Below are 23003 nucleotides of genomic sequence, written 5' to 3'. Positions count from 1 at the left end.
GCGACGTACAAAGGCTAGGTTTCAGTTGCATCTTGCTCCTAACTTGTAAGCAATCTTTGTGCTTGTGTCGGACCTTCGATATGGTAACCGCACGGGCACGTACCCAGTCATTGAACGCATCCAGCAAGAGATAAACTTGATCCCTGATCCTTGAATTGGAAGCTTTTAGCTCAATGCATAGTATTGGTAGACACAAGAGAAGAATGTGAGGGTTGTAAAAAACTGGGGGACGGGAAGACCTTCTTTATTTTGGCCGCCGCAATTTGACCCAACAGCCAAGAGATATATCAACCTTACTAAGGCGTTAACGTAGATAGAGAAAGATAGCCGATGTTATTGTACCATGGCAGTAATTCGAAACAGGCCCGGGCAACGGAAGCGCGCAATTGAGGTAGGCTAGATTGCGGGTAGCTCCTCGCCACTCGGCAAGCTTATAGCCAACTTTACCCCCGCGAGATCACAAAACATGGCATATGTGCTCCTTACCGGCGCCAGCGGCTTCATCGCCATGCACATTATCAAGGTGCTACTAGTCAGCCCTCACTGACATACGGTTAGCCACTCGGTGATTACAACTGTCCGGAGCCAAGCCAAAGCAGATGTTATCAGTTAATCATTTCCTGAATATTCGCCCGATAAGCTAGGCTTTGTCTTCGTTCCCGACGTTGGACAAACTGGGGCATTTGACGAGGCCGTTCGATCTAATCTCCCATTCGATCCCGTCATGCACACTGCGAACCCCATCACATACGAAGTCAAGAATATCCAGGCAGACTTGATCGATCCAGCTGTTGGTGGGACCACCATAATTCTTCAAGCTGTCAAGGCGGGAGCCCCGACGGTTAAGCGAGTGGTACGGGCCAACCTTTATTCAGGCACGTTGCAATATCGGCTGATTCGTCTCAGGTAATTATGGGACCCTTTGTCTCTATGTTGGATATGTCACAGGGTCTTTGGCCCGGCCATAAGTATGACGAGACAGATTGGAACCCCATCATGGCCGAGGAAGCACTGGGGAACCCAGCTAGCGGCTACGCAGGTAAGCTAACTCCGACCTAGAGCTTACAGTCTATACATATGCCCCTAACAAGATACCGCAGCAAGGAAAACATTCGCAGAGAAGGCAGCGTGGAACTTTCAGAGTGAGAAGTCCCCGGGCTTCACGCTGTCTGTCATTTTATCCCCTTTTGTTTCCGGTCCGGTGCTGCAACGTCTGAACGATATGGACTCCCTTAGCGAGTCAAACCAGTTCATAAGAAGCTTTCTCAACGGGTCGATGAACACCACAATACCCGCTGCCGAGGCCAACCTTCTTATATTACCCTAATCCACCAAGAAGTATGCTCATATCTACTAGTATCCCGTTTTTGCCGGCGTCCGTGATATAGCTTTGGCCCACGTACGGGCCATGGAAGAGCCCGAGGCCGGGAACAAACGCTTTTTCGTCGCCAACGGTCACTGTTCGAACCGTGATATCATTGGCATAATTCGGAAAAGATCTGTCAAATATCGTCATAGTCTGTCATCGGAACATTTGCCGCGTGGCGGTAAGTGCTTTGAGAACACAGGCTCTGTCATCATCACACCCACTGACAACAGATTAGAATTGCCAGAAGACGTGTTTACTATTAGCACTCAATGTTCTGTGAACATTCTAGGAATGGAATATCGGACTTTGGAAGACTGTATTGCCGACACTGTCGAATCTTTCGTGGCCGTAGAGTCGCGAGACACCTAGGCAGGGACAAAGAGCACAAGCAGGCGTGGGAACAACTGTACGAGCCCGGCACAGAAAGCTGGGAGACCGATCATGAACTTTCAGGGTCATAGTTCACTTGACAATTAGGATTTTAGATCACTGGTATGCTTCGAAAATTTGGGCCGCCATCATGTCCAAGCTTATTCAACCACAAGGTTCAAACTGTTTCCAACAATACCCAAACGTGGAAGAAGAATCAATACAATTGAATTGCTCATTGGTAAGGGAGATCTATGGCAAGCGCAGGGAATCTCAGCAACCTACGAAAGCCATTCGACAAGGTACGTAACGTCATGGATGTAAGTCAGTAGAATGCACGCATATCCTCAGTTAAAACCGTAGGTTATGGCAATGACTTTGCTGATGATATAATGCCGAAACCGAAAGTAAAGCAACTAGTTACGAAGTTAAGCTCACTGGACGCGCCTGTCATATGCTCAGTCTATCAGATGATCCATGCATCATGTACTCTTTGACCGCAGCACACGCGATGCGGATTCCTCCGCAGCTACTCTTCTAGAACTCAATCAAAGATGATGGAAACGAAAATACCAACATCGCGTGACGACTCAATCCGGGCAACGTGGGTTGATTGCAGCGTCGCTCGTGCATATTGCTAACAAATACCTCTCGCTATTTTCTGCCTCCACGTTGCAAGCGGTCCTGTATCATTCGTGTTCTCGGGCCGAACCGTGCAGATCAACAAACACTCAAGTCGGGGGACTCAACGGGGATGAATTGCAAACACACATAGCGTCATGTACACATGGCTCGATTTGCAGGCAAGTAAAAATCTTGCATAGTGTTCCTGTGATCTAATTTGCTCACATCCAAATCATCTCGTGTGACAAAACATGAGTGCGTGCGACTTATGTCTGTGAGCTATCAGTGGGCACTATCCACCTTTTCGGCTTCCTGCCGACTTTCAGCACACCAAAAGTTCAGAATTGTGATGATATGGAAAACTTGGGTAAGATTTCTATGGCTAGTGCCTTACCTAAGTTGTGCCGAGACGGCGTTTCAAAGGAATTTGTCCGGTACTGCGAAACTCGGAACATCCTCTCCAAAGTTTATCCAGATATAGGTAAGAAAGCTTTAGTTAGAACCATGGACAGACATACTTTCCCAAAGAAAGAGGCGGCCTCCCGAATACTACCCTGCAATCGGGCAACAAAGAACATATGCAACGGGCTAGACGCAAATGTACAATTCCCAACCCCAATGGTAATGCTTCCACCTCGGTCGATACTCTGCTCCTCGCCTTCTGGATGCTAGGATTTGGTGGATGGCTTGTAGGAACTGAGATAACATCAAAAGGTCACACAAAAGGTTTTCGAGGCCCTTTGGTGCAAATTCTGGGATAATCAATTGGCATTCTTCTAAATGAAAGGGTCAAACCTTGCGGTCACGTCGGGAAGCCTTCCCCGATGTCTAAGCTCAGGAGATGGCTTCAATGATGGCTTGGACATCACGGCGCTCCCGAACAACTCGGAAGCTACCGTTGCCGTTGGAAAATCTCATTTGAATGCAAAGTCTGATCTGAACACAACTCAAGCGACCCATTATCAACGGCTGGAGCACGCAAGGTACCGGCCGAGATTAGAGGGGAGACTGTGCGCGTCTCGACTGAAGGTGCTCCGCAAAATGAAATAAACATGCATAGAACTATGCATGGAAGCTCATGTAGCGCGGCTCCAACGTGAGCTTACGACGTCACTCGGGCTCTCGTGAGGACATCGTATATCAACTCATGATGGAGGTTGAAAGCTCCCTGTGCGGTGCTCGTACTCGCCGAGGAAATCTTACAATATTTCGGATTAGAGAAGCTTTTCATACTGCGCGGACGGGCGGCGAGCACACCTTTGATAGAAAACCGGCCTGTCAAGTGACGTTGAGACTGGACGAACGGCTTTTAGTCCCCAACTGTCCGTGTTCGTAGAACGCAGAGCCATGGCCCCAGCGTCCACAGTCTCGCAAAGAGGTGGTGGACTATCACGCCATGGGCTGCCTATGAACCCTGTTCTTCGTCTTTGAGGAGAATTGCCCAGCTCATCAACGGCCCTCACGGAGAAGCCGGGGCCAAGTGACCGTGAGCCTTGGAACTTTGTCGAGTTCGCGAACCGTTACACGGAGCCTCCGTGGGGCGGTCGGTGCTCTCTGATTGAGTTCCTCAGCCCGTTGGACCACCGACAACCTTTGAGAGGCGTGTTGAGACGACTGATTCTGTCGTCACCGCCGTTGTCATGCTCTTTTTATTTGCCAAAGAATCGTGGTTTTAATATGTTATCTCGTCGTCAAGCGTTTGAAAAGGATTACTATAAGATCTAGGCGAGCTTCCACCTCAAGTTGGTTCTTCTTTCCTCATCATTCAACCCACTTCACACTCCAGCCTCTCTTGATTGACCGTCTTCAACTTCTCACATCGACTACGAGATACTTCAAGATGAAGTTTCTCAACGCTCTTCTCACGTTGTCGGCCCTGGCGGTCAGCATCGACGCCCTTCCGGTCTCGGTAACCAAAATAGAGGATGCCCAGACTTTCCAGTAAGTAATCACTCCAATACTTGTTCTGTATCTTCAAGCTGACATTACGTCAGTGATATGTCTCTGCATGACACTGGCATCATAGCCCGCCAAGCCCAGCCTCCCCAGCCTCCTCCGTCGGCCTTGAATCTCGACGCGACACCTGAGGACGACATGGACGAATTCGAAGAGGTCGAGGAAGTTGACGACGTCACAAATCCAGGCGAAGTCGAAGCCGAGGGCAAGAAAAAGAAGAAGAAGAAGAAGAAGGGCAAGAAGAAGGGCAAGAAGGAGAAGAAGCCCGAGAAGCCGGATGCCATTCCGGCTGCTGGAGCTCAACCTCCCGCTGCCGGTGCCGCTCCGGCCGCTGCCCCAGCCAAGGCCCCTGCTCCCGGAGCACCTGCAGCCGCTGCCCCATCCGCCCCGGCGCCGGCGGCTCCTCCCTCGGTTGCTAAGGCATTCAAGGCCTAGCCGCATTTCAATCTTGAGAAGTTTCAGTTAGTTGGAGTTTGGAGAACCGGTGCTATACTTGAGGATATGGGTGCTGATAGTTGCTGGATTCAACATTAGAGCTTTTGGGTGAGGTTCATGGGCGGCTTTCTTCTTTACTCATGCCGTGCTGTTTGATACAGCATTATCATTTAATAATTGTACAAAAGTTCTTTCTCTTAATGTTCACCTTTTCGTAGTCAACCGTTGTCGTCCTTACAACTCTACTAGCGCATGTGAACTTTGCAATGGAACGATCATCACAAGCGAATGGTCATCAGACTTGTAAGTACTTCTCGCAAAATTTTGAAAGTCGAAGGCGAAGTTTTGCTTGTGAAAAGACTTGTTGCCAATTTCAAACCAGGTAAGTCACAACAGGAATGAAGTGCATGTAACTTGCAAAGTCATTTTGTAGAAGTCTGGAAACAACTGTTTTGCAATCGAATTAGGGCAGTTGTTTGATGATCGCGCTCAGTAAAATCAAACAATGCCAAAGTCAAACGCTGTGTTAACGATATTACTCTCCAGCTCTGAGATGACTCGTGTATAAGACGGAAATGCGGATAACACTTTTCCGCGTGGAACCCATGGCTCTATCTCGTTGCATCGTCCGCCGAACGCTGACGCCCAAAACAAGTCCAAAGATAGTGAAATGGTGCCAAGATGTGGGCCATCTACGTAATCCCACACTATGCCGCGGGGTTACCTCTTGCGGTCCAACCATTGACGACGGATCCAAGTGCCAAAGCAGGCGCATTTGGCCCGGCAGTCAGCAAAACACCACGGATCAAGTTGAGAGCCTGTGTTCCGAGAAACAGCGGTAGCTTCAGTCTTTGTGCCTCATCGACCGCCTCCTGGAGGTCGTGTGATATTGTCTGTAGCAGACTTTCGTTACCAGAGGCAGCCCAATCGTGTGTAGACTTTCCGGCCGCGATGGCATCCACAATGCGTCGGCCCTCGCCGGAAAGCATGGTGCTTCCACCGGCAGCGTTAATGCAGAGCTCAAAAACCTGCTCCAAGTCCAGACCAACAAAGCGCGCGAAAGCGATTGCCTCGGCTGCCGCGCAAAGATGGATGCCACGTAGAAGGTTGACGACGAGGCTCAGCTTGCCTTCTTCGGACGTGACGGTAGGCTTGACCTGCCCAACCTTTCCCGCTCCTTCGATGTATAATCGGATGAGACTGGCATCGTCGTCTGGCCCGTAGCCTTTTCCAAGGGCTAAGAAATAGGCCTGCTCCGCCGTAGAGGTCATCGGAGTGGGGAATCCGGCCCGGCGCGCCTCTGAGGTAATGATGCTGGTGTCTTTAAGAATGATCGTGACCGCGCTAGCCAAAGGTCCGAATTGAGCGTCCAGCATGCGTGGTAGTCGGTTCTCAAACATCCAGCTCCAACCCTCTGATTTGATGATTTTCTCGCCAGTAATTGGGAGATCTAAGCCCAGGTGCGTTGCAAAGCCCAACGCTTCGCTCGACGAGAGGATCTGGTTGGCCGCGAGTACCTGATGGCACATCTTCATGTTGCTTCCAGCGCCAATGCCGCCCTTGACAATGTAAAGCTTCTCGGGATCCGACATGGCCTTCAACAGGTGAAGCCCCCGTCGAATAGCTTCCTCTCCTGCGCCGGCCATGATCGATAGAGTACCAGCTGCAGCTCTAGCAGCACCTCCGGACACGGGACAATCCACCAGAGCAATGTCGCCCCTATTCCTTGCAACAAGCTCTTTGTGAAGACCTTGAACGTAAGCGCATGGTACTGTCGAGCATAACAGCACCACCGCTCCTTGCTGAAGGGCCGATAGGGCCGGAGCGTCACCTTCAAACAAGACGCCTTGCGCCTGTTCCGCCGTGGCAACCATGACAACACAGAACTCGTTGCCCATAACAGCTTCGGGTGGACTTGTAGCTGTGAGGCCTCCTGCTGCCTTAAACTTGTCCAGAGTCGGCCCATAAACATCGAATCCTGTGACCGGATATCCAAGACGGACAAGATTAGTTGCCATTCCAAACCCCATAGCCCCAAGACCAATGAAAGCGGTGGGCTGTTTGCTTGGGTCCATTGTGTCTTCGACGGAGGATAACACAGTGCGTGTATGTGTTGTAGAATGTCTAAGAGAAGAGTCGAGACAAGTTTGAGGAGCCAAGGATGTTGATGGAGGTAATCGGATTCTTGCAATCCGTGACCGGAGACATGACCCCCAAAGATTAAGTACTATTAGGAAGAGCAGACAGATTGGTGACCGCGAATCAGAGATGACCTCGGATCCAGGTAACCCGTCGATTCGGTAGAGGTCGGTAGCTCGGGGTGACGACGGCCTTTTCCCGAACCGAGTACTGCTCCGATTTCACTCCGTAACCACGGCTCGCGCGGAAAATCGGCCCATTTCCGCCCCAGTCCTGGATTCCCCCGCAATCCACATCACCGATCGACAACAGTTGCGAATCTAGCTTCCCTAATTGCTTCATCGTTGGAACTTGAACATAAATTCGTTCCTGTCTCCTCGTTCTAGTGATTATTAACATCCTTGAGTTCCTTGCCAAAACTGAATTAAAAGGGTTTCACAAAATTTGCCGATTCTACGCCACTCCCAACAGTTCAACTCACTGAGTACCGTAAAGCTACCTCAAGTCTCGTCAAAACTCCTGTTTTCAAGATGGTTCGACCGCCTCTCGCCGAAAATCGAACGATGAAAATCGTCAATGCTGCAAATGAGGGCGGCTATGCAGTTGCGGGGTTCTGCTGCTACAATCTCGAAGCCGTGGTGGCATCCGTCAGAGCAGCAGAAGCAACCTCTTCGCCCGCAGTCGTTCAGCTCTTCCCTTGGGCGATGGAGTACGCAGGCAGCGCCCTTGTCAAAGCCGCAGCAGAACTCTGCCACAGCTCCTCAGTCCCCGTATCACTGCATCTCGATCATTGCCAGACACCGGAGCTGGTTCGCCGCGCCGCAGACATCCCCGATGGCTTTGACAGTATCATGGTTGACATGAGCCACTACGAGAAGGAAGAGAATCTGGCTCTTACTCGCGAGCTTGTTGATTACTGTCATCAACGCGGTATCGCGACGGAGGCAGAGCCCGGGCGAATCGAGGGTGGTGAAGACGGTGTGGCTGAGACGATAGATCTTGAGGGTGTTCTCACTACACCAGAGCAAGCTGAAGAGTTTGTCGCGACTGGAATCGAGATGCTGGCACCCGCTTTCGGCAACGTTCATGGTGAATATGGTCCGCGGGGGATCAAGCTGGAGTACGACCGGCTCGAAAATACCAACAAGGCAGTTGGAGATCGAGTTAGGCTCATTCTTCATGGGGCGGATCCCTTTACAGAGGAGATCTACAATCGCTGCATCAAAGCTGGAGTGACGAAGATTAACATCAACAAGGGAATCAACAACCACTATGTCCCGACACAAGAAACAGCAAGGGGTCGTCCGATTACCGCGACAATTGAAGCTGGTACGAAGGAAATGCAGAAAGCGTGCGAAACTTACATGCATTGGTTTGGCTCAGCAGGAAAGGCTTGAGGAACTGATTAGACTACATCAATTAGATATCTCAACATGATGTAATATCGCCCACCATATGCTGAGAGTCATCTCCGTTTTGAAGCCTTGGACAGATATTATAAGGCAGTACCTAAGGTAGTATTCAAAACAGCATATTTGTAGGCCAGACTCTACTTAAAACTTTCTACAGTGACTTAAGGTATCCGTACAACTTATCATGACGAACTCAAACAAACACGCAACCGACTCCTCCAGATTCTGCATCAAAACTGTTCTTCTTCGACATCATAAGCTAGAGGCTTCTGTCCGAAGCCCATCTTGCCGATACCCGTGGTCTTGGAGACCCACAATCCTCCCGAGATAGCCAGCTCCATAGCTCGAAGACGCCAAGGCGCAGTTGACTTGCGCAAGGATCCATTCGACTCCGCCTTGTCCAGCATCGCTTCCGTCCGCACCTTGCGCTTTTTCTCATATGCCTGCATCGCGTCTTCCAGGCTATCAGCGTTGCTCTTTAACATCTTTGAGAATAAGAAGACGTCTTCTAAAGCCATGGAAACACCCTGACTAGCGTGCGGCGGCATCGCGTGGGCAGCGTCACCGAGAACCATGCAACGGCCCCTCGACCACGGTCTTCCCCGCGGCATCTTGTAAATCGGGTAGAACTGGACAGCATTTGTGTTGTTGATAATCTCGTGCACCATGTCCATCCAATCAGACCTTTGACTTCCCAAGAGATCAAGAAGGGTCGCCTTGAATGTGTCTGCCGCTTCTTTCCCGCGCTCCTCCCATCCACCACGGACATTGCCAAAAGACGGAAGAGCAACTTCGCGGGAGAAGAACCAGTAGAGTAGATCGCGGTTTGGTGTCGTCGGGGCAATGACGAAAAGTCCGTCAGAGGTGAGCGTCGCGCTCATGGTTTCGATAGACGTGGCTCTGGGGCACACCTCGTCTGGTCGAACTAGAGCGAACATGTTCGCAAAGCCAGAGTACTCGGGCGCGGAGACTGGATCAATGTAGAGTTTCCGTACGGCAGAGTGGATACCATCGCAGCCGAGGAGAAAGTCGGCTGTGTCTGCCGTTCCGTCGGCGAACCGGGCGGTCACGGTGTTGTCTCGTTCTTCAATTTTCTCCACGGCTTTGCCGTAGTGTATTTGAATGTCTGCTTGCTTAGCGGCGCCCAGGAGGACGTCCATCAAGTCGGTTCGCTGGACACGCAAGTATCCGAAGCCGGTTTGCTGCTCACTCCAGGATGATAGATCCATCTCACCCATAACGCAGCCCTTCAGAGCGTATAAGACGAGCTTCGGCGTCAGTGCACCTCGAGCTGCAACATCATTATACAGTCCAAGACGATCGAGTAGTCGGAGACCGTTTGAAGGAATGCCGATCGCTCCGCCGAGTGTTGTTGGTTGGCGACGGATTTCGTATACTACTGGCGTGATTCCATTGGCCTTCTTCAGCTGGAGCGCAGCAAGTATGCCAGCAGGGCCACCGCCAATGATGATGATCTATGAGTGCTGTTGTCAGAAATACTCGGACGGGCCAGGATATCGAAACACGAAGATCATAGTTACCTTTCTAATTTCCTTTACTGCAGTCATATTGGTTGTGGCTGGTAAGTCTGTGTTAGTTGAAATAGTTGCTTCTTACGTTCGTACAATGCGAGGGACTGAGTTTTCTTTAAATCTTTCCTTGGCACACATGATGTCTTTTGTCGGCCTTTTTGTAACAACTCCAACGCCTTCCGCAGATTCTTAAGGACACCAAACCATGCGATTGTAAATCGTTGAAGGAAAGTTAATGCCGGAACCCGGGAACCAAACTGACACCGTTCTGCCGTGTTTCCGTGTTGCACGGGACGGCTCCATATCATGGCTTCACGCCGTCGGACTTTCGCCGATCCCCAAAACTCCGGTTCGGATTCCTATCTTCGGCGTTCGGACGGCCGATGTCAAGGGATTCCCCAATCAAAGTACAGTGTATATCATGATCTTAATTTCCTCAATTTCTGATATTGAGTTGGCTCTTCGGTTCTTGTCTTCGTGACTCTATTGTCAAGGGAAGTAATATGTGCGATCTTTTAGCGCAGTCAATCAGCCATTCTACTTGTGACTTGCTTGCTGAGGGGAAACTTGACGATCCAATTCTAACTACCTGCCCAGTCCCAATTGCCCAAAGAGTATTCCAAAGAAGTCAAAGGAAAAGCCTTTCCCATCTCCGTCGGCGTTGGTCATAGCCTGCATCAATTCTCGTTACCATCTGGAGCTGTTAGACATCCTCAGCTAAGCCAGCCTAACGTGGCATTGGCGTTAGATCGCAGGGGGCAAGCAATGCTAAGACTTAGCTGTCCACTCACAGCGAAGGAAATGCCGCAGCTTACAGTCCACCCCATCTCCGCCAGATGATTTCGTGCACGAAGCTGACACCTGCTGCATTTCCTACTTCTCCATGAATCTGACAGCCTGATTTTGCGCGAGCGAGACTCTGCGTCACCGTTCTGAACCTCAAGATGTCGGCCAGCGATACTCAATTCTTTAAGAAATCCTTGAGATCGGAATACTGGATCAACTTCAATGTCGACAAAAAGTTCAGTCTTGCAGGTGTTGATGGACCCGAGCTCGATAATGAGGAAAGGGAACTGGTCCGTACGTGGGCATCGACCAAGGATGCCACCAAGATACCAGCCCAAGCCCAACCTTCATCTCTTTACCGTCCCATACTCGACCCTTTCGAGATCCGCGTGCTCGAGATCTTGCCAGGCACTGGCGCCGACAAGTTACGTGGCCGTCTCCGTCACTGCTCACTCGAACTCAAGGCAAGCTTTGCTCTCGCTGTCGATGGATCTGCAGCGCCAATGGTGTACACGGCGCTCAGCTATACATGGGGCCCAAATGTGTTCGATGAGACAATTGAGTGCGAAGGTCACGTCAAGAATATCACAAAGTCCCTCGCGCTTGCTTTGAGGGCTTTTCGGCAAGAACACTCCTCGGTGGTGATGTGGATTGACCAGATCTGCATCAACCAAGACGACAATGAAGAGAAGGCACAGCAGATACCCCTGATGTCGAGGATCTACCAGAATGCGATGAACACCGTCATCTGGTTGGGTGAATCAACTTCGAATTCTGCTTCCGCCATAAAGCTGCTGGAAGACGTTAGGTTGCTTTTGCAGTTCACGGAGAAGACTATCGGTCCGGATGATTTCGAGGGGCTAAATCTTCCCTCCAAGGACTCGGAAGTTTGGGAAGCCTTGTGGGACTTTCTCTCGCGCCCGTGGTTCACACGACTGTGGATCATTCAGGAAGTCATTCTCTCGTTCGACTCTTGGGTCGTGTGCGGCAATCATATGACTACGTGGGACGTCTTGTCATTGGCTTGTCTACATCTCTGGACCTGTGGTATCTCGCGATGGCTAGGGGAGAAGTTCAATTCTGGAAGCCGTGCACTTGACTTTCAGAGGGATCTTTGTGAGTCGGTACAGCACCTCAGCAGCATGAAGTCAAGCTATCATAGTGTGAATATGCCGCTGTTCGACCTGTTGGTAGAGTCCAGGGAAGCCAAGTGCTACGATAATCGGGATAAGGTGTATGGCCTGCTTGGTGTCTGTCAAGAACAAGATAGGTCTGCGATTAAACCAAGCTACGCAGACGAGTTTCTTGTGACTCATCTCTATCGCGACATAACGACGCGTCACCTGAATGACAACAAAAGCAGCTTGAGACTTGGCGTGGTCCTTACCTGCGTAGACCATGAGTCTCTCGACCTGCCCTCGTGGGTACCAGACTGGAGAAATACCCGTCGAACACACTCATTGGGACACTCTACTACCACAACAACCCCGTACATGGCATGCGGCCATCTCACAATCGAAATTGGCAGACTTCATCCGCCTTTAGAAAGCAAGAATAAGAACGAGCTGCGGCTGTATGGTATTTCAGTGGACACTATTGCAAAAGTCAGTGCCACCTTCACGAATCCAGAACTGAGTCTCGACGATCCAACCACTGCCAACGAAGACTTGAAAGACATGCGCTCCTTTGTCACAAAGCTAGAAGAGTATCCAGGCAGTGGAACCGTCTTTTCTGCCTTCTGGCAGACCCTGGTCGCCGGAAAAGACGTGACCGAAATGGCCAAGGCGCCGACGGCCTATGAAGAGGTTATATCTCTTCTCCTCGACGAATCCACAGGGCTGTCCCCGTCCCTCCCGGGACAAACGTACTCTGCACGACAGAGGCGGCCAGCAGGCAAGGGGAAGTTGGAGCTAGCAAATCTCAAGACACGCACGGCAGGAAAGACGTTCCAGGATGTGAGGACCTCAATGGTGCATGCGGTGCGGAATCGTAGGCTGTGCTTCACTGATAAGGGGTACTTGGGGCTGGTGCCGGAGACAAGCAAGGTGGGGGACGAGATTCACATTTTGGACGGTTGCCATATACCATACCTTCTGAGAAAGGTTGATAACAGGAGGCATAGGCTAGTTGGAGAGTGCTACGTGCATGGGATCATGAGAGGAGAGGCTGTTCATGATGATCAGAGCATGGATGAAATAGTCTTGATGTGAAAATTCAACGATGATGTTGTCAGAGCTCCCTTCGTCACGATGATTGTATATCTAGACTAGCTGATTCGCAGCAGCTGCTGCCAGAACTTTTGTGCAAACAGTGGCAAGCTCGCAAGGATTGACTAAGTTTTTGTTGACCCCGATGCTTGAGCCTGGCTTTATTGTTGTTTCTCCCGCTGAAACTCGCAGCACGTTGCTACTTCCGTAAGTACTTATCTTTACTCGTTGGTCTGGTTTCTGGCAATTGTTCTTTCCGTCATCCCAGGGCATGAGTGAGGCTGGCAACACACACTGGACGTCAGAAGGAAGGAGCGTAGTTGACAAAGATTTATTAGGTTGGAAGGAGGCCATGTCTTGCGCAGCGATTTGTTTACATCCTCAGGTGCATGCAATTGCAACCTCTTCTCTCTTCCCACCTCCATCACTCCCAACATTTTTGGAACGACTCTTTCATCTATCCTAACGACAACATACAGGCCCATTTCGAATCATTCAGTCGAGCAAGAACATTGTGTTTCAATATGGCCGAGTCAACAGAGGTTGGTGCATCCCCAACCCCCCAACTTTCGCAGCTCGTAGTCGCAGACATCTTGGAAGAGGTACTAACATGCCGGCAGGAACACGAGAATCCCATTATCCTCCCTTCGATTGAGGTCTCTCCGGTTATCAAAGTTGAGAGCTCTCCTCACGTTGGTCCTCTGCCTTCTTCTCCCAACAATCCTCCGACCGAGGCTTCTGCAATCGACGACCCTCCAGCTAAGGCTTCTTCAGTCTCCAATCACTCGGCACAGGCTTCTTCAGTCATTGCGCCTCCGGTTCATTTCCATCATCCCGGCAACCCCCCGACCCAGGCTTTTGCTCCTCTGGAACAGAATCCTCCCCTCATCAACGCTGTTGGCCAGGCCCCTCCCGCTATCAACCCTCGCCCCGTCATTGCAGCCCGGGCCTTAAATCCTCCTGTCGTTTTACCCCCGCTTCCTGCTCGTCGCGGCAACGAAACTCTCACTCAACCCGGTTCTTCTATTCCTCAGATATCCAACCCTTCTCTCGTGGTCAACCCCCCTTCTCTCGATCCCTCTTCAAGTGGCCACTTCAGCTTTCAAGGCCTGACGGACATCTGCCAGGGAATGGAGGCAGATATTTTGTCAAATGCCTTTGGCAGTACGAGGGCCAGAGGCGACGAACGAGGCTTCAAGACGCCGTTGGAGTACAAGGCTATTCGCCGAATCAAGACCACGATGATGGTGAATCGACATACGGCAGTCGCTGAAAAGACTCGTATTGAAGACGACCTCAGGAAACTCTCAGGCCAGGAACAGAGTTGGCCGGTTATGAGGATGAGTGGGGCGCTCAATGACATGATGAGGGGCTTTGACCGTTAGATACAGGGTCTCGATGCTCTTATTGCAAAGATTGATGCCTGGCTGGAGGAGTATCATAGAGATTATGGTGATGCTCCGGCGGGATCCAGTAGTGCCCCTGGGCCGTCAGCCCCTGGGTCATCTGCTCCAGCTGCCTGAGTATGAAGGAGAGTTGTCAGACACGGTTCACGTTACATGATAGAGTATGGATTGAGCTACAGCATGTATTATTAGGAAAGACGGGGGGGGGGGGGATATCCACAGAGACGTAAGAGGCTTCAAGAAGTTCGTGGTTGGGTATCAGGACACAACAAATCAAAAATGGTTTGACTCCGTTCAACAGCCGCGGCGGTGCTTCTCAATACCTATCACTTTGAGGCATGGCCACAGTGATGGAAAAACTCGCCTTTGCCAAGACGTTTTCTTTTCGGGAGTGATCGAAGCAGGGCGGAAAGTGCCAGCGGGGCAGCCTCCGTGCTCGCCCTGGCGTTCCTGCGCAAGGAAGCGAAGCCTCGCGTCTCTTGACACCATCTACCTTACCTGTGATTCAGTCTTTAGCAGTATAAGCTTCTCAGCAAACTTGCATACCAACTCATTTCATGGATGGCCATTTTGAGTAAATTTGGAAGCCGGGAGGATTGGGAGGAGAATCTTGGATGGGGGACGGGAGGCCCGAGGGAAGGTGCTTGAAGTGGGGGGCCGGCTCCCTACCTTCCGTATCCTCTGAGCGTCTCGGCGCCAACGTGGATCACGTCGCCCAGCCACGAGGAAGGGAACCGACGGGGTTATGGCGTCGAGACCAAGGCTTACGTGCCTATTCCACCAAACGCCTCAATTTGAAAACCGTGCTTCTTGCTTATTTTCCCGCCAAGGTAAGTTACTCTTGAGGCTCTGCAGGGCGTTGCTGAGACGTGTCAATGATGATCATGAGGCAACACGGCAAACTCGGCCGGATTCCGTGCCTGGTGCATGTCGCTGAAGCCAAGAATTTGTACTAAGTCGGAATGGGCCGGAGCAAGCAGAGATATTGCTACGTATGTATTCGTAGACCGTTGGACGTTGTTTGCCCACTTATGGAAACTCAGAAGCGAATGAGAGGCTCATGAGAGTGGGATTAAAGTGACGCAGCATTGCATCCATACGGGCCCCAGGCTTTCCTTACCAGAGAGCCACAAACGGACGCAACAGGTGCGGGTGCCGGAGAAATGGAGACAGCGCTATCCTTCTTATGGAAAGGTCTAACGCAGATCTTGGTGAGCCCCAGAAAACTGCCCGAGGCACGAACTCCGTCACGCGTTGATTGGTCATTGTCTCGATTACTGAATTTGTATGGCACAATTACTTTAATTCCCGTGGTTGAGGAAGCCAAGGCCACGAAAATACGTAGGAATCGGGCAGGAAGAGGTGCCATTCGGAGTTCTAATTCTTGCGGCTCGACACAACATGACTGGCCCGGCTATGGCATTGGAATCAGAGGCCTCTTTCTGCTCTTTGCTCCATCTCAGTTACCTACCTTAAGGTACCTCCCTTGCCCGGATTTTGCTGGGTGAAAGAAAGTCTGAGTTGAAAGGAAGTCGCCGTCGTGCTGCACCTTCCCCCAATTTTCCCCAATCTCCCCTCCTTCCCTACCAGTACTCGCCTCAATACCGGTAGGTGTTGCCCCCTTGCACTTTCCCCTTCTTTCCCGGGTTCCCCTCACGTCCTACGGTCTCTCTCTCGGCGGTGATCCTCCATGATTCGATGCTTAAGGTACCTCCAAAAGGCCCCAGAGTCTGTATCCCCACATCTTTCCCTTTGCCCTCCAGTCCAAACTCCAACCATTCACACATTAGCCCATCATCCCACGCCATCCTGGGTTTGGACCATTTGATACGACTGGGCTAACATCTCTAGTGCTCCACGCGCTCGGTGCCCCAGACAGACAAGACCATGTGCTTGGCTTCTCAGTTGAACATGACGTCGTCCGCTCTGGACTCTTTGACTTTTCCGCCTTCTGATACGTGCGCTTAACACGACTCGATGATATCGCAGCACGTTTGCGACTCAGTCACTCGCTGTCACTCTGAGATGGCTTCAACACGCTTGCCGCCTGCCGGGTAGCCTTGCCTTCGCATCTCGGGCCATGCCTTTACGGCACTTTTACCTCAGAGCCTCTGCCCGAGATCTCCACCACCCGCTCAGCCGCCCGTTACCGGCTCTTCAATGAGACGCCACCCAAGGTAGTCGGAGCATGTGGGCCACTTTTGTTTGAATCTCTCAAAGGCGCGCCTCTCGGTGTTAGTCGGTTGGCTGTGTGGGAAATCTTGTTGGACACCAGACTTCACCATCTATATAACTCTTCTTCGTACCTTCCAACTGTCCAACTTGCCTCTCGCGGATCCAGGCTTGGACTGACTGCAGCATCGCAGCCTGTCGCCCTTTGATTCATATCGCCATTTGACTTCCAAGTATACCAGGAACGCCTTGAAAAGGCACAACCTCATGCCCATTATGTTTCGCATTTACAACATCTACGGTACGCACCCTCTGTCTGACCTTCTCCTCCCCATTCGGCATTGCCATATCACTACGACCTAGATGCTGATCAGTGACTTGTAGCGCTCGCCGCCTTTGGCACCATAGGCGGTATGCTTTTCGGTTTCGATATCAGTTCCATGAGTGCGTGGATCGGCGCCGACTCCTACAAAGAATATTTCGGACACCCGAGCTCGACCCTCCAGGGCGGCATCACGGCCTCCATGTCTGGCGGCTCCCTTGTTGGTGCTCTAGTCGCTGGCTTCTTGGCCGATTCATACGGCCGTCGTGGCGCTCTCAAGCTTGCCTCTGTCATTTGGGTCATCGGTGCTGTTCTCCAATGCTCCTCCCAGAATGTCGCCCACCTCATTGCTGGTCGCGTTGTCTCTGGTCTGGCCATCGGTATCACAAGTTCCCAATGCTGCGTCTATCTTGCTGAATTGGCTCCCTCTCGCATCCGTGGGCGTATCGTCGGCATTCAACAATGGTCAATCGAATGGGGCATTCTCATCATGTACCTTATCTCTTACGGCTGTATTGTCAGTATCCCCAACGATCCCAAGGCATTCCGCATCGCCTGGGGTATTCAAGGGATTCCTGGCCTCATCCTCGGAATCGCTCTCCTCTTCTTCCCCGAGTCGCCACGTTGGCTAGGCCAGAAGGATCGGTGGGAGGAGTGCCACGAGGTTCTTGCCCATCTCCATGCTGGTGGTGACCGCGAAGCCCCTACTGTCCTTGCCGAGCTCGATGAAGTTAGGGAAGCTGCGCGCGTTGCCGCCGAGTCCAAGAATGTTACTTTCTTTGGTCTTTTTGGACCGCGTGTCTGGAAGCGCACACTCGCCGGATGCAGTGTTCAAGTTTGGCAGCAAATGCTTGGCGGTAATATTGCCCTATACTATATAATTTTTCTGTTTAACATGGCAGGAATGGTGAGTAATTCCAGATCATGACCTAAATTTTGCATGGCTAACCTATTACATAGTCTGGCAACGTGGCTTTGACTTCCTCTATCATACAATATGTTATTTTCCTCGTTACCACCGGCGCCATCCTCCCAATCATTGATCGTCTCGGCCGCCGTCCTCTCCTTATCGGCGGTGCCATCATTTGCTGCATCATCCATTTCACGACTGGCGCTGTTATGAAGGTCCATGGCAACCCAGTTGACAGCGTCAATGGCGACGATAACTTGAAATGGGAGGTCACTGGAGCCCCGGCAAAGGGTGTCATCGCCCTATCTTACATCTTTGTTGGTGTTTACGGTCTCACCTGGGCTCCTATCGGCTGGATCTATGCTTCCGAAGTCTTCCCACTCAAGTACCGTGCGACTGGTGTCGGTTTGGCCGCGGCCTCCAACTGGGCGTTCAATCTTGCCCTCGCCTTCTTTGTGCCTCCTGCCTTCACCAACATCCAGTGGAAGACGTACATGATCTTTGGAGCCTTTTGCGCTGCCATGACTATACACATCTTCTTTACATACCCAGAGACATCTGGCAAAAGTCTGGAGGAAATTGACGAGCTTTTCGACTCCAATATCCCCGCCTGGCGTACCCGAAGTGCTGGCGGGCGTTTTGAGAACCGAATCGCCGCTGCTGAGGGCAAGAGGGAGGGCCTCAATACTTCGCATGCTGAAAAGGTTGACGTTTAGATCGACTTCTTCTTTGTATAACATGCACCGATGATTAGGTGATGCTCTCAAGCTGTATCGATACCCCTTAGTCGAGTTCTGTTTGCCTCAAATTACTCCTACCTCGTCTTGTGCCGAAATGTCGGTGATTCCCGATAATAGCGTTCGACTCCACTACCTAATCCGAGTATTTTTCATTAGTGCCACCGAAAAATAAATCCCTTCTCACGCTACTTTTGCCATAGCAATGGTCTGTAGCAACGGCGGTTGTCTTTGCGGTAGTCTTGCCTTTCGGAGCAGGAAGGGAATCATGTGATGTGGCACTAATGACGTCGATCTGAGTATTGACGTCATCCTTTGGGTGGTGTCACTCGACTACAGTCAACCTCCAGCCAGTCCAATCCCACTACTTCAAGGGTCATTCAATACAAGAAGAGACTTCATCTCTTTTTATTTACTGACCAAACTTAATTATACGATTCATCGTGTTCCTCAAATCTTTTTCCAAACTCAAAAAGAAAGAAATTACCGCGTTCTCACATAATGTCTTCCCAGAACAAAGACAACAACGCCCAACAACCCGGCCTCATCGCCGGCCACGCTGAGTACATCAAGGGCGCCGCTGAGGTAAGATAATAGACATGCATTGCATCAAAATCTCAAAATCTCAGCAGCAACAATTGGCCAAGTAGTGATACTGACAGGATGGACACAGGCCGCAATTGGCAGCGTCACTGGCTCGCACGCCTGGACCTCGTCTGGAGAACAGGATAAGGCGCATGCCGCGTCGACGATGAAGGCTGCTGGCGAGCAGCGTGATGCATCAACGCAGGGGTACGGCAAGGCGGAGGAGATTGCTGGCAAGGCGTTTGGGTGTGAGGGGATGAAGACGGAGGGGGCTGCTAGCAAGAAGGAGTAAGGGTCATGGGGCATGACGATATGTTATCACGATGGAATCTGTATAAATACGACATCACAATGTGGTTACGAGGTGCTAGTATATCTATCTAATACTACTGCGAGTCTACGACGACATTTGGTTCCATATTCTACCCGCATCGTATCTGTGAACGTATGGCTCCCCAACAAAGTTCCAGGACAAAGGAGCAAGCCCTGATCAAACCTTCCACAGGAATTGCGACAGAGTTGCGTCCCTATCTACAACGTCAAATGCCTTGCCTGAAAGCACCAGCCATTTCAGTTCAGACAACTTCTTTCTCTTGCGGTACGTCTTGGAATATTCAACAATGATGTCAAGCACAGAGTCGACCATGGACATTCCACGAATTGCGTGAAGCTCAACGGGCGGAACAAACTTCACTGCATCCTTCAAATCGCTCTCGTCGATGATCTTGCCAAAGTTCTCGAGGACCTTGACACACAGGTCAAAAATGGCAAAGTAGTTGATCCGCGCCACGGGAACAGGCCCGTTGAATTCTGCCAAAACAGTCTCCTTGGCCAGGTGCATCACCGTCGTGAGCGGCTGCGGCTGCAATGAGCTCTTCTTGACAATCTTCTCCTCCTGGGCTCTGGTTGTTGGTGCGCTTTGCCCGTTGATCCGGGCCAGGAAAATGGGCCCCGTCTTGTAGTTGATGGCGTATTGATCGCAAAAGATGGACGAGAGCGGCGGGATGATGGACTGGTTGCTCTTCCACTCGATGGCGGACTTGGTTTTGTTGAGGGGTCCTCCGTACACGATTCGGCGATAGATGGAGAGAAAGTTCCTGTCGGTCAAGTCCCCTTGAAAAACGTTGGCCTTGAAGAGGTTGCATAATTCCTCCATGATGGGAATCTCGGCGAGCTTGAAGTCGGAGCGCCGGAGGGCGTTGTAGAGGTGAAGTGTCGCCGGGACTATACATAGACCCCCACCGGTGCAACAGCCGGCCAGATATCTGCCCATATGCTGGGCCTGGAACAGCATCTCCCCCATATGTCCGCCGGCGGTCCAAGGAGCTCGGTAGTAAAATTGGGTACAGTCTTCCGTGGCGTAGTCATCCAGGGCCCCGTGGAACTCCTTCATTTTCTCCACCAGGTCTGCGTGGGACGCGTTGTCGAGCGAGGCTCTCACGACTTCCGTCGAGGAGTCGACCGCGGTTCTCATTTGAGTGGCTAGCTCGAGAGCACTGTTTCTTGCATCTAGATCTTCATTAGACTCTCCGTTCGGCCAGCGGAAGACGTCAAACGTCGTTATGAGCAGATCCAGGCCGAGGACCAGCCCCGCCGAGGGGGCAAAATCAGATGCATTGGTCGAGGCAGCGTGGTCTGGTGAGTCCATTGAGACAGAATGTTCTTCCCTAGGGGAGGAATGTCTACATAGTCATGGAAATCAGTGAGGTAAAACAGAAGCGGCTCAGACGATCCGGCTTGTACTAAGGAGGCTTTCTTGTGGACTTCCAATCGCTTCACGGGGCGTTTCTCTTTCCAATATTCGCGCGAATTTTGCAAAACTTCCAAAACTCCTCTCAAATGCTCCTCGTCACGTTTGCCATCCGCAGTTGAATGATTATGGGGAGTGTCAGGGTCTCTTCGGATGAGCACCTCGTCGTGTTCAGACTTGAGCAGGTCACCGTCCCAAGCGAGCTGATCTCTGTTGCGTTTCCATGATTTTATGGCGTTGTAAAAGTCGCAAAAGCGAAGGAAGTTGAATTTTCCGTCGATCCCGGCGTCGATCTCGGGCTGCGCGTCAAGAAACTTCCAGACGTTGACGCAGTACTTGTCCATCTCCTCACTCGTCAGGGGAAAGTAATTACTAATGAGCTGATTCCCGAGCAAGAACACCGTGCTGGTGAGCCACGCTGCGACGGGGATCGGAAGTGTTCCGATAACGGCCTCGGTCCAAAACTGCATCAGCTGGTCGCGCATCATTACAGCTTGCTGAGAGATTCATTAGGTGAGGGTCTAGAAGTCTCAGCTCGGAAGGAACGGCCCATGACTTACGTGTAGAAGGAATGACACCTCGAAAACTCGGCACATGTCATCGTCTTCGAGGAAAACTTCAATCTTGCAATGTTGCTGACGAACAACGACCTTGCCCTTGGCTGATCGCCTATGGGGAGCAGCAGGGAGTTTCGAGGTGGTAGCTGTAATTGGGGAAACATCATTGTCGTCGTTGTCTTCTTCTTCCTCCAACGCGAGTGTAGCAAATTGATTCAGCGTCACGCTGTCGATGCCCGGGATCTCGGAGTTGGGAAGTCTCTTCGACGCCGCCACAAGGGGCTTCAGGATACCTAAGGTCTCCTCTAGTCTTATGTGGTCATTATAGTCAGTCCAGGTTCAAATTTCATGTTGGTGCGGGGCATTTTACTACCTCTCGATGAAGTAGCCATGGCTACGATCCTCAGCTCCCGAAGCCTTGTAAATGTTCCCGACTTCCCGGCGCTTTTCGATGGCATGGTGAAGAGCTCCGATAATGGAGAGAGGTACAACAGTTTTGGACTCCTGAAGAGCCTTGGCAACTTTGACGATGTCATCGGTAAAAGCAATCAGACTTGGATTCTCGTCTCCAGGTACTGCAGAACGATACTGAGCTACCATCCATCCCAGGAAGCAGTTTGTTGAGAGTTTGTACGACTCGTAGGAAGCTCGAAGGTTGCGACTATCACCTGAAGACATTTTATTTGCGCTTGACCTCGCAAAGAGAAGCGTGAAAAGCGTAGTGTCGATCTGGCCCGGGGAAGTGAACAATGTGAAAGAGGTCGAGTTGAGAAACGCACTGGTGGAGGCTGAAGGGGTGAAAATTCTGGGGAGACGGAGTCAGATGGTTAAGTACTAACTTGAGGTACTGAGAGAAGGACCCTACAAATTGCATATTAGGAAAGTATTGTTGAAGTTATCTCCGCATGCGGACCGAAGTACTTTCCAATTTTGCCGACTGTATTCACGTTATTGATATTATCATCGTGAATGCGGTAGGTGTCTCTTTGATAGCCCCTCCCTTCCAGTCTGAAAGGCTATCTTTGAGAGTTCAACCTCAAGCAGGCATAGATTGTGACTCATGCACAATATTGACGTAATTTCTGGTACATGCCATCCCCTGTAGGAGGGATGTGACACCCCCCTTTTGTCGCGACAGTACGTCAAAAGCAGAAGATTCTCAGGACCTATACTCCCCAATCAATTGCTTTAAAATAGTTGAAGCTTAGATGACATGAGTTATCTTGACCGTAGAACTGGGGAAAAGAGTTGATTAAACTCTAGTCCAAGCTTACAGACCGGGGGGTATTACTAACAGCCTCGGCTGCAGCAGTTGGCATACGTAATAAGTCTGATACACATTCCTACATCTCAACATGGAGATGGGGGGTGTTCAATGCTGAATGCAGGGACATTCTTGAATGAGGATGCACTGGACGTCGACACTCTGACTGGGCTATCCTAGAGCCCAGTGACGAGCAAATGCAGTATAGAATTTGCTTGTGCTTGTTTGTTGCAAGGGATTGTAGCACAAGCCCTGATGTATCGACAAACAAAAGCCGGATTGTGTTCTCCCTTAGTTTGGGGTTTCTACTGCCCAGAAAGGAGATCGTTTCTGGCTATCAGGGAAGCTTGGGCTGTCACACCTGAGGCTGAGAAAGGCATTTCACCAAATCAATAGCAACATTTCCAGCGCCCCGAGAAATAAATAGTCACAGTTGATAGCAGGGCAAGCAACACTTCTGTTGGAGAAATG

At 51.0% G+C, this 23003-nt stretch overlaps 9 protein-coding genes across 9 annotated transcripts; 6 read left to right on the top strand and 3 right to left on the bottom strand.

Moving 5' to 3' along the window:
- Positions 1-4202: 4202 nt before the first annotated feature.
- Positions 4203-4753, top strand: N0V96_009348 (uncharacterized protein; the record flags this gene model as incomplete). The annotated part of the gene is made up of 2 exons (XM_053195979.2): positions 4203-4303; positions 4357-4753. 2 exons carry the CDS (start codon positions 4203-4205, stop codon positions 4751-4753), a joined length of 498 nt encoding a protein of 165 aa, XP_053046712.2.
- Positions 4754-5460: 707 nt separating this feature from the next.
- Positions 5461-6828, bottom strand: N0V96_009347 (uncharacterized protein; the record flags this gene model as incomplete). Its single annotated transcript, XM_053195978.2, has 1 exon — positions 5461-6828. The coding sequence occupies one exon, from the start codon at positions 6826-6828 to the stop codon at positions 5461-5463; it is 1368 nt and encodes a 455-aa protein (XP_053046711.2).
- A 627-nt stretch (positions 6829-7455) lies between these two features.
- On the top strand, positions 7456-8289 carry N0V96_009346 (uncharacterized protein; the record flags this gene model as incomplete). The annotated part of the gene is made up of 1 exon (XM_053195977.2): positions 7456-8289. The coding sequence occupies one exon, from the start codon at positions 7456-7458 to the stop codon at positions 8287-8289; it is 834 nt and encodes a 277-aa protein (XP_053046710.2).
- A 245-nt stretch (positions 8290-8534) lies between these two features.
- Positions 8535-9872, bottom strand: N0V96_009345 (uncharacterized protein; the record flags this gene model as incomplete). The annotated part of the gene is made up of 2 exons (XM_053195976.2): positions 8535-9779; positions 9846-9872. The coding sequence occupies 2 exons, from the start codon at positions 9870-9872 to the stop codon at positions 8535-8537; spliced, it is 1272 nt and encodes a 423-aa protein (XP_053046709.2).
- A 908-nt stretch (positions 9873-10780) lies between these two features.
- On the top strand, positions 10781-12958 carry N0V96_009344 (uncharacterized protein; the record flags this gene model as incomplete). The annotated part of the gene is made up of 3 exons (XM_053195975.2): positions 10781-11523; positions 12172-12636; positions 12934-12958. The coding sequence occupies 3 exons, from the start codon at positions 10781-10783 to the stop codon at positions 12956-12958; spliced, it is 1233 nt and encodes a 410-aa protein (XP_053046708.2).
- A 395-nt stretch (positions 12959-13353) lies between these two features.
- Positions 13354-14214, top strand: N0V96_009343 (uncharacterized protein; the record flags this gene model as incomplete). The annotated part of the gene is made up of 1 exon (XM_065758618.1): positions 13354-14214. The coding sequence occupies one exon, from the start codon at positions 13354-13356 to the stop codon at positions 14212-14214; it is 861 nt and encodes a 286-aa protein (XP_065612683.1).
- A 2460-nt stretch (positions 14215-16674) lies between these two features.
- On the top strand, positions 16675-18355 carry N0V96_009342 (uncharacterized protein; the record flags this gene model as incomplete). The annotated part of the gene is made up of 3 exons (XM_053195973.2): positions 16675-16708; positions 16792-17636; positions 17690-18355. 3 exons carry the CDS (start codon positions 16675-16677, stop codon positions 18353-18355), a joined length of 1545 nt encoding a protein of 514 aa, XP_053046706.2.
- Positions 18356-18877: 522 nt separating this feature from the next.
- On the top strand, positions 18878-19253 carry N0V96_009341 (uncharacterized protein; the record flags this gene model as incomplete). Its single annotated transcript, XM_053195972.1, has 2 exons — positions 18878-18961; positions 19050-19253. 2 exons carry the CDS (start codon positions 18878-18880, stop codon positions 19251-19253), a joined length of 288 nt encoding a protein of 95 aa, XP_053046705.1.
- Positions 19254-19451: 198 nt separating this feature from the next.
- N0V96_009340 (uncharacterized protein) lies at positions 19452-21946 on the bottom strand (the record flags this gene model as incomplete). Its single annotated transcript, XM_053195971.1, has 4 exons — positions 19452-20628; positions 20676-21208; positions 21272-21578; positions 21642-21946. The coding sequence occupies 4 exons, from the start codon at positions 21944-21946 to the stop codon at positions 19452-19454; spliced, it is 2322 nt and encodes a 773-aa protein (XP_053046704.1).
- Between the last annotated feature and the right edge of the window lie 1057 nt (positions 21947-23003).

Source organism: Colletotrichum fioriniae (genome assembly GCF_027942845.1).
Source record: "Colletotrichum fioriniae strain IMI 355084 chromosome Unknown scaffold_12, whole genome shotgun sequence".
Taxonomy (NCBI): Eukaryota; Fungi; Ascomycota; class Sordariomycetes; order Glomerellales; family Glomerellaceae; genus Colletotrichum; species Colletotrichum fioriniae.
The sequence above is the reverse complement of the archived record's forward strand: the minus strand, read 5'-3'. Positions and strand labels throughout refer to the sequence as shown.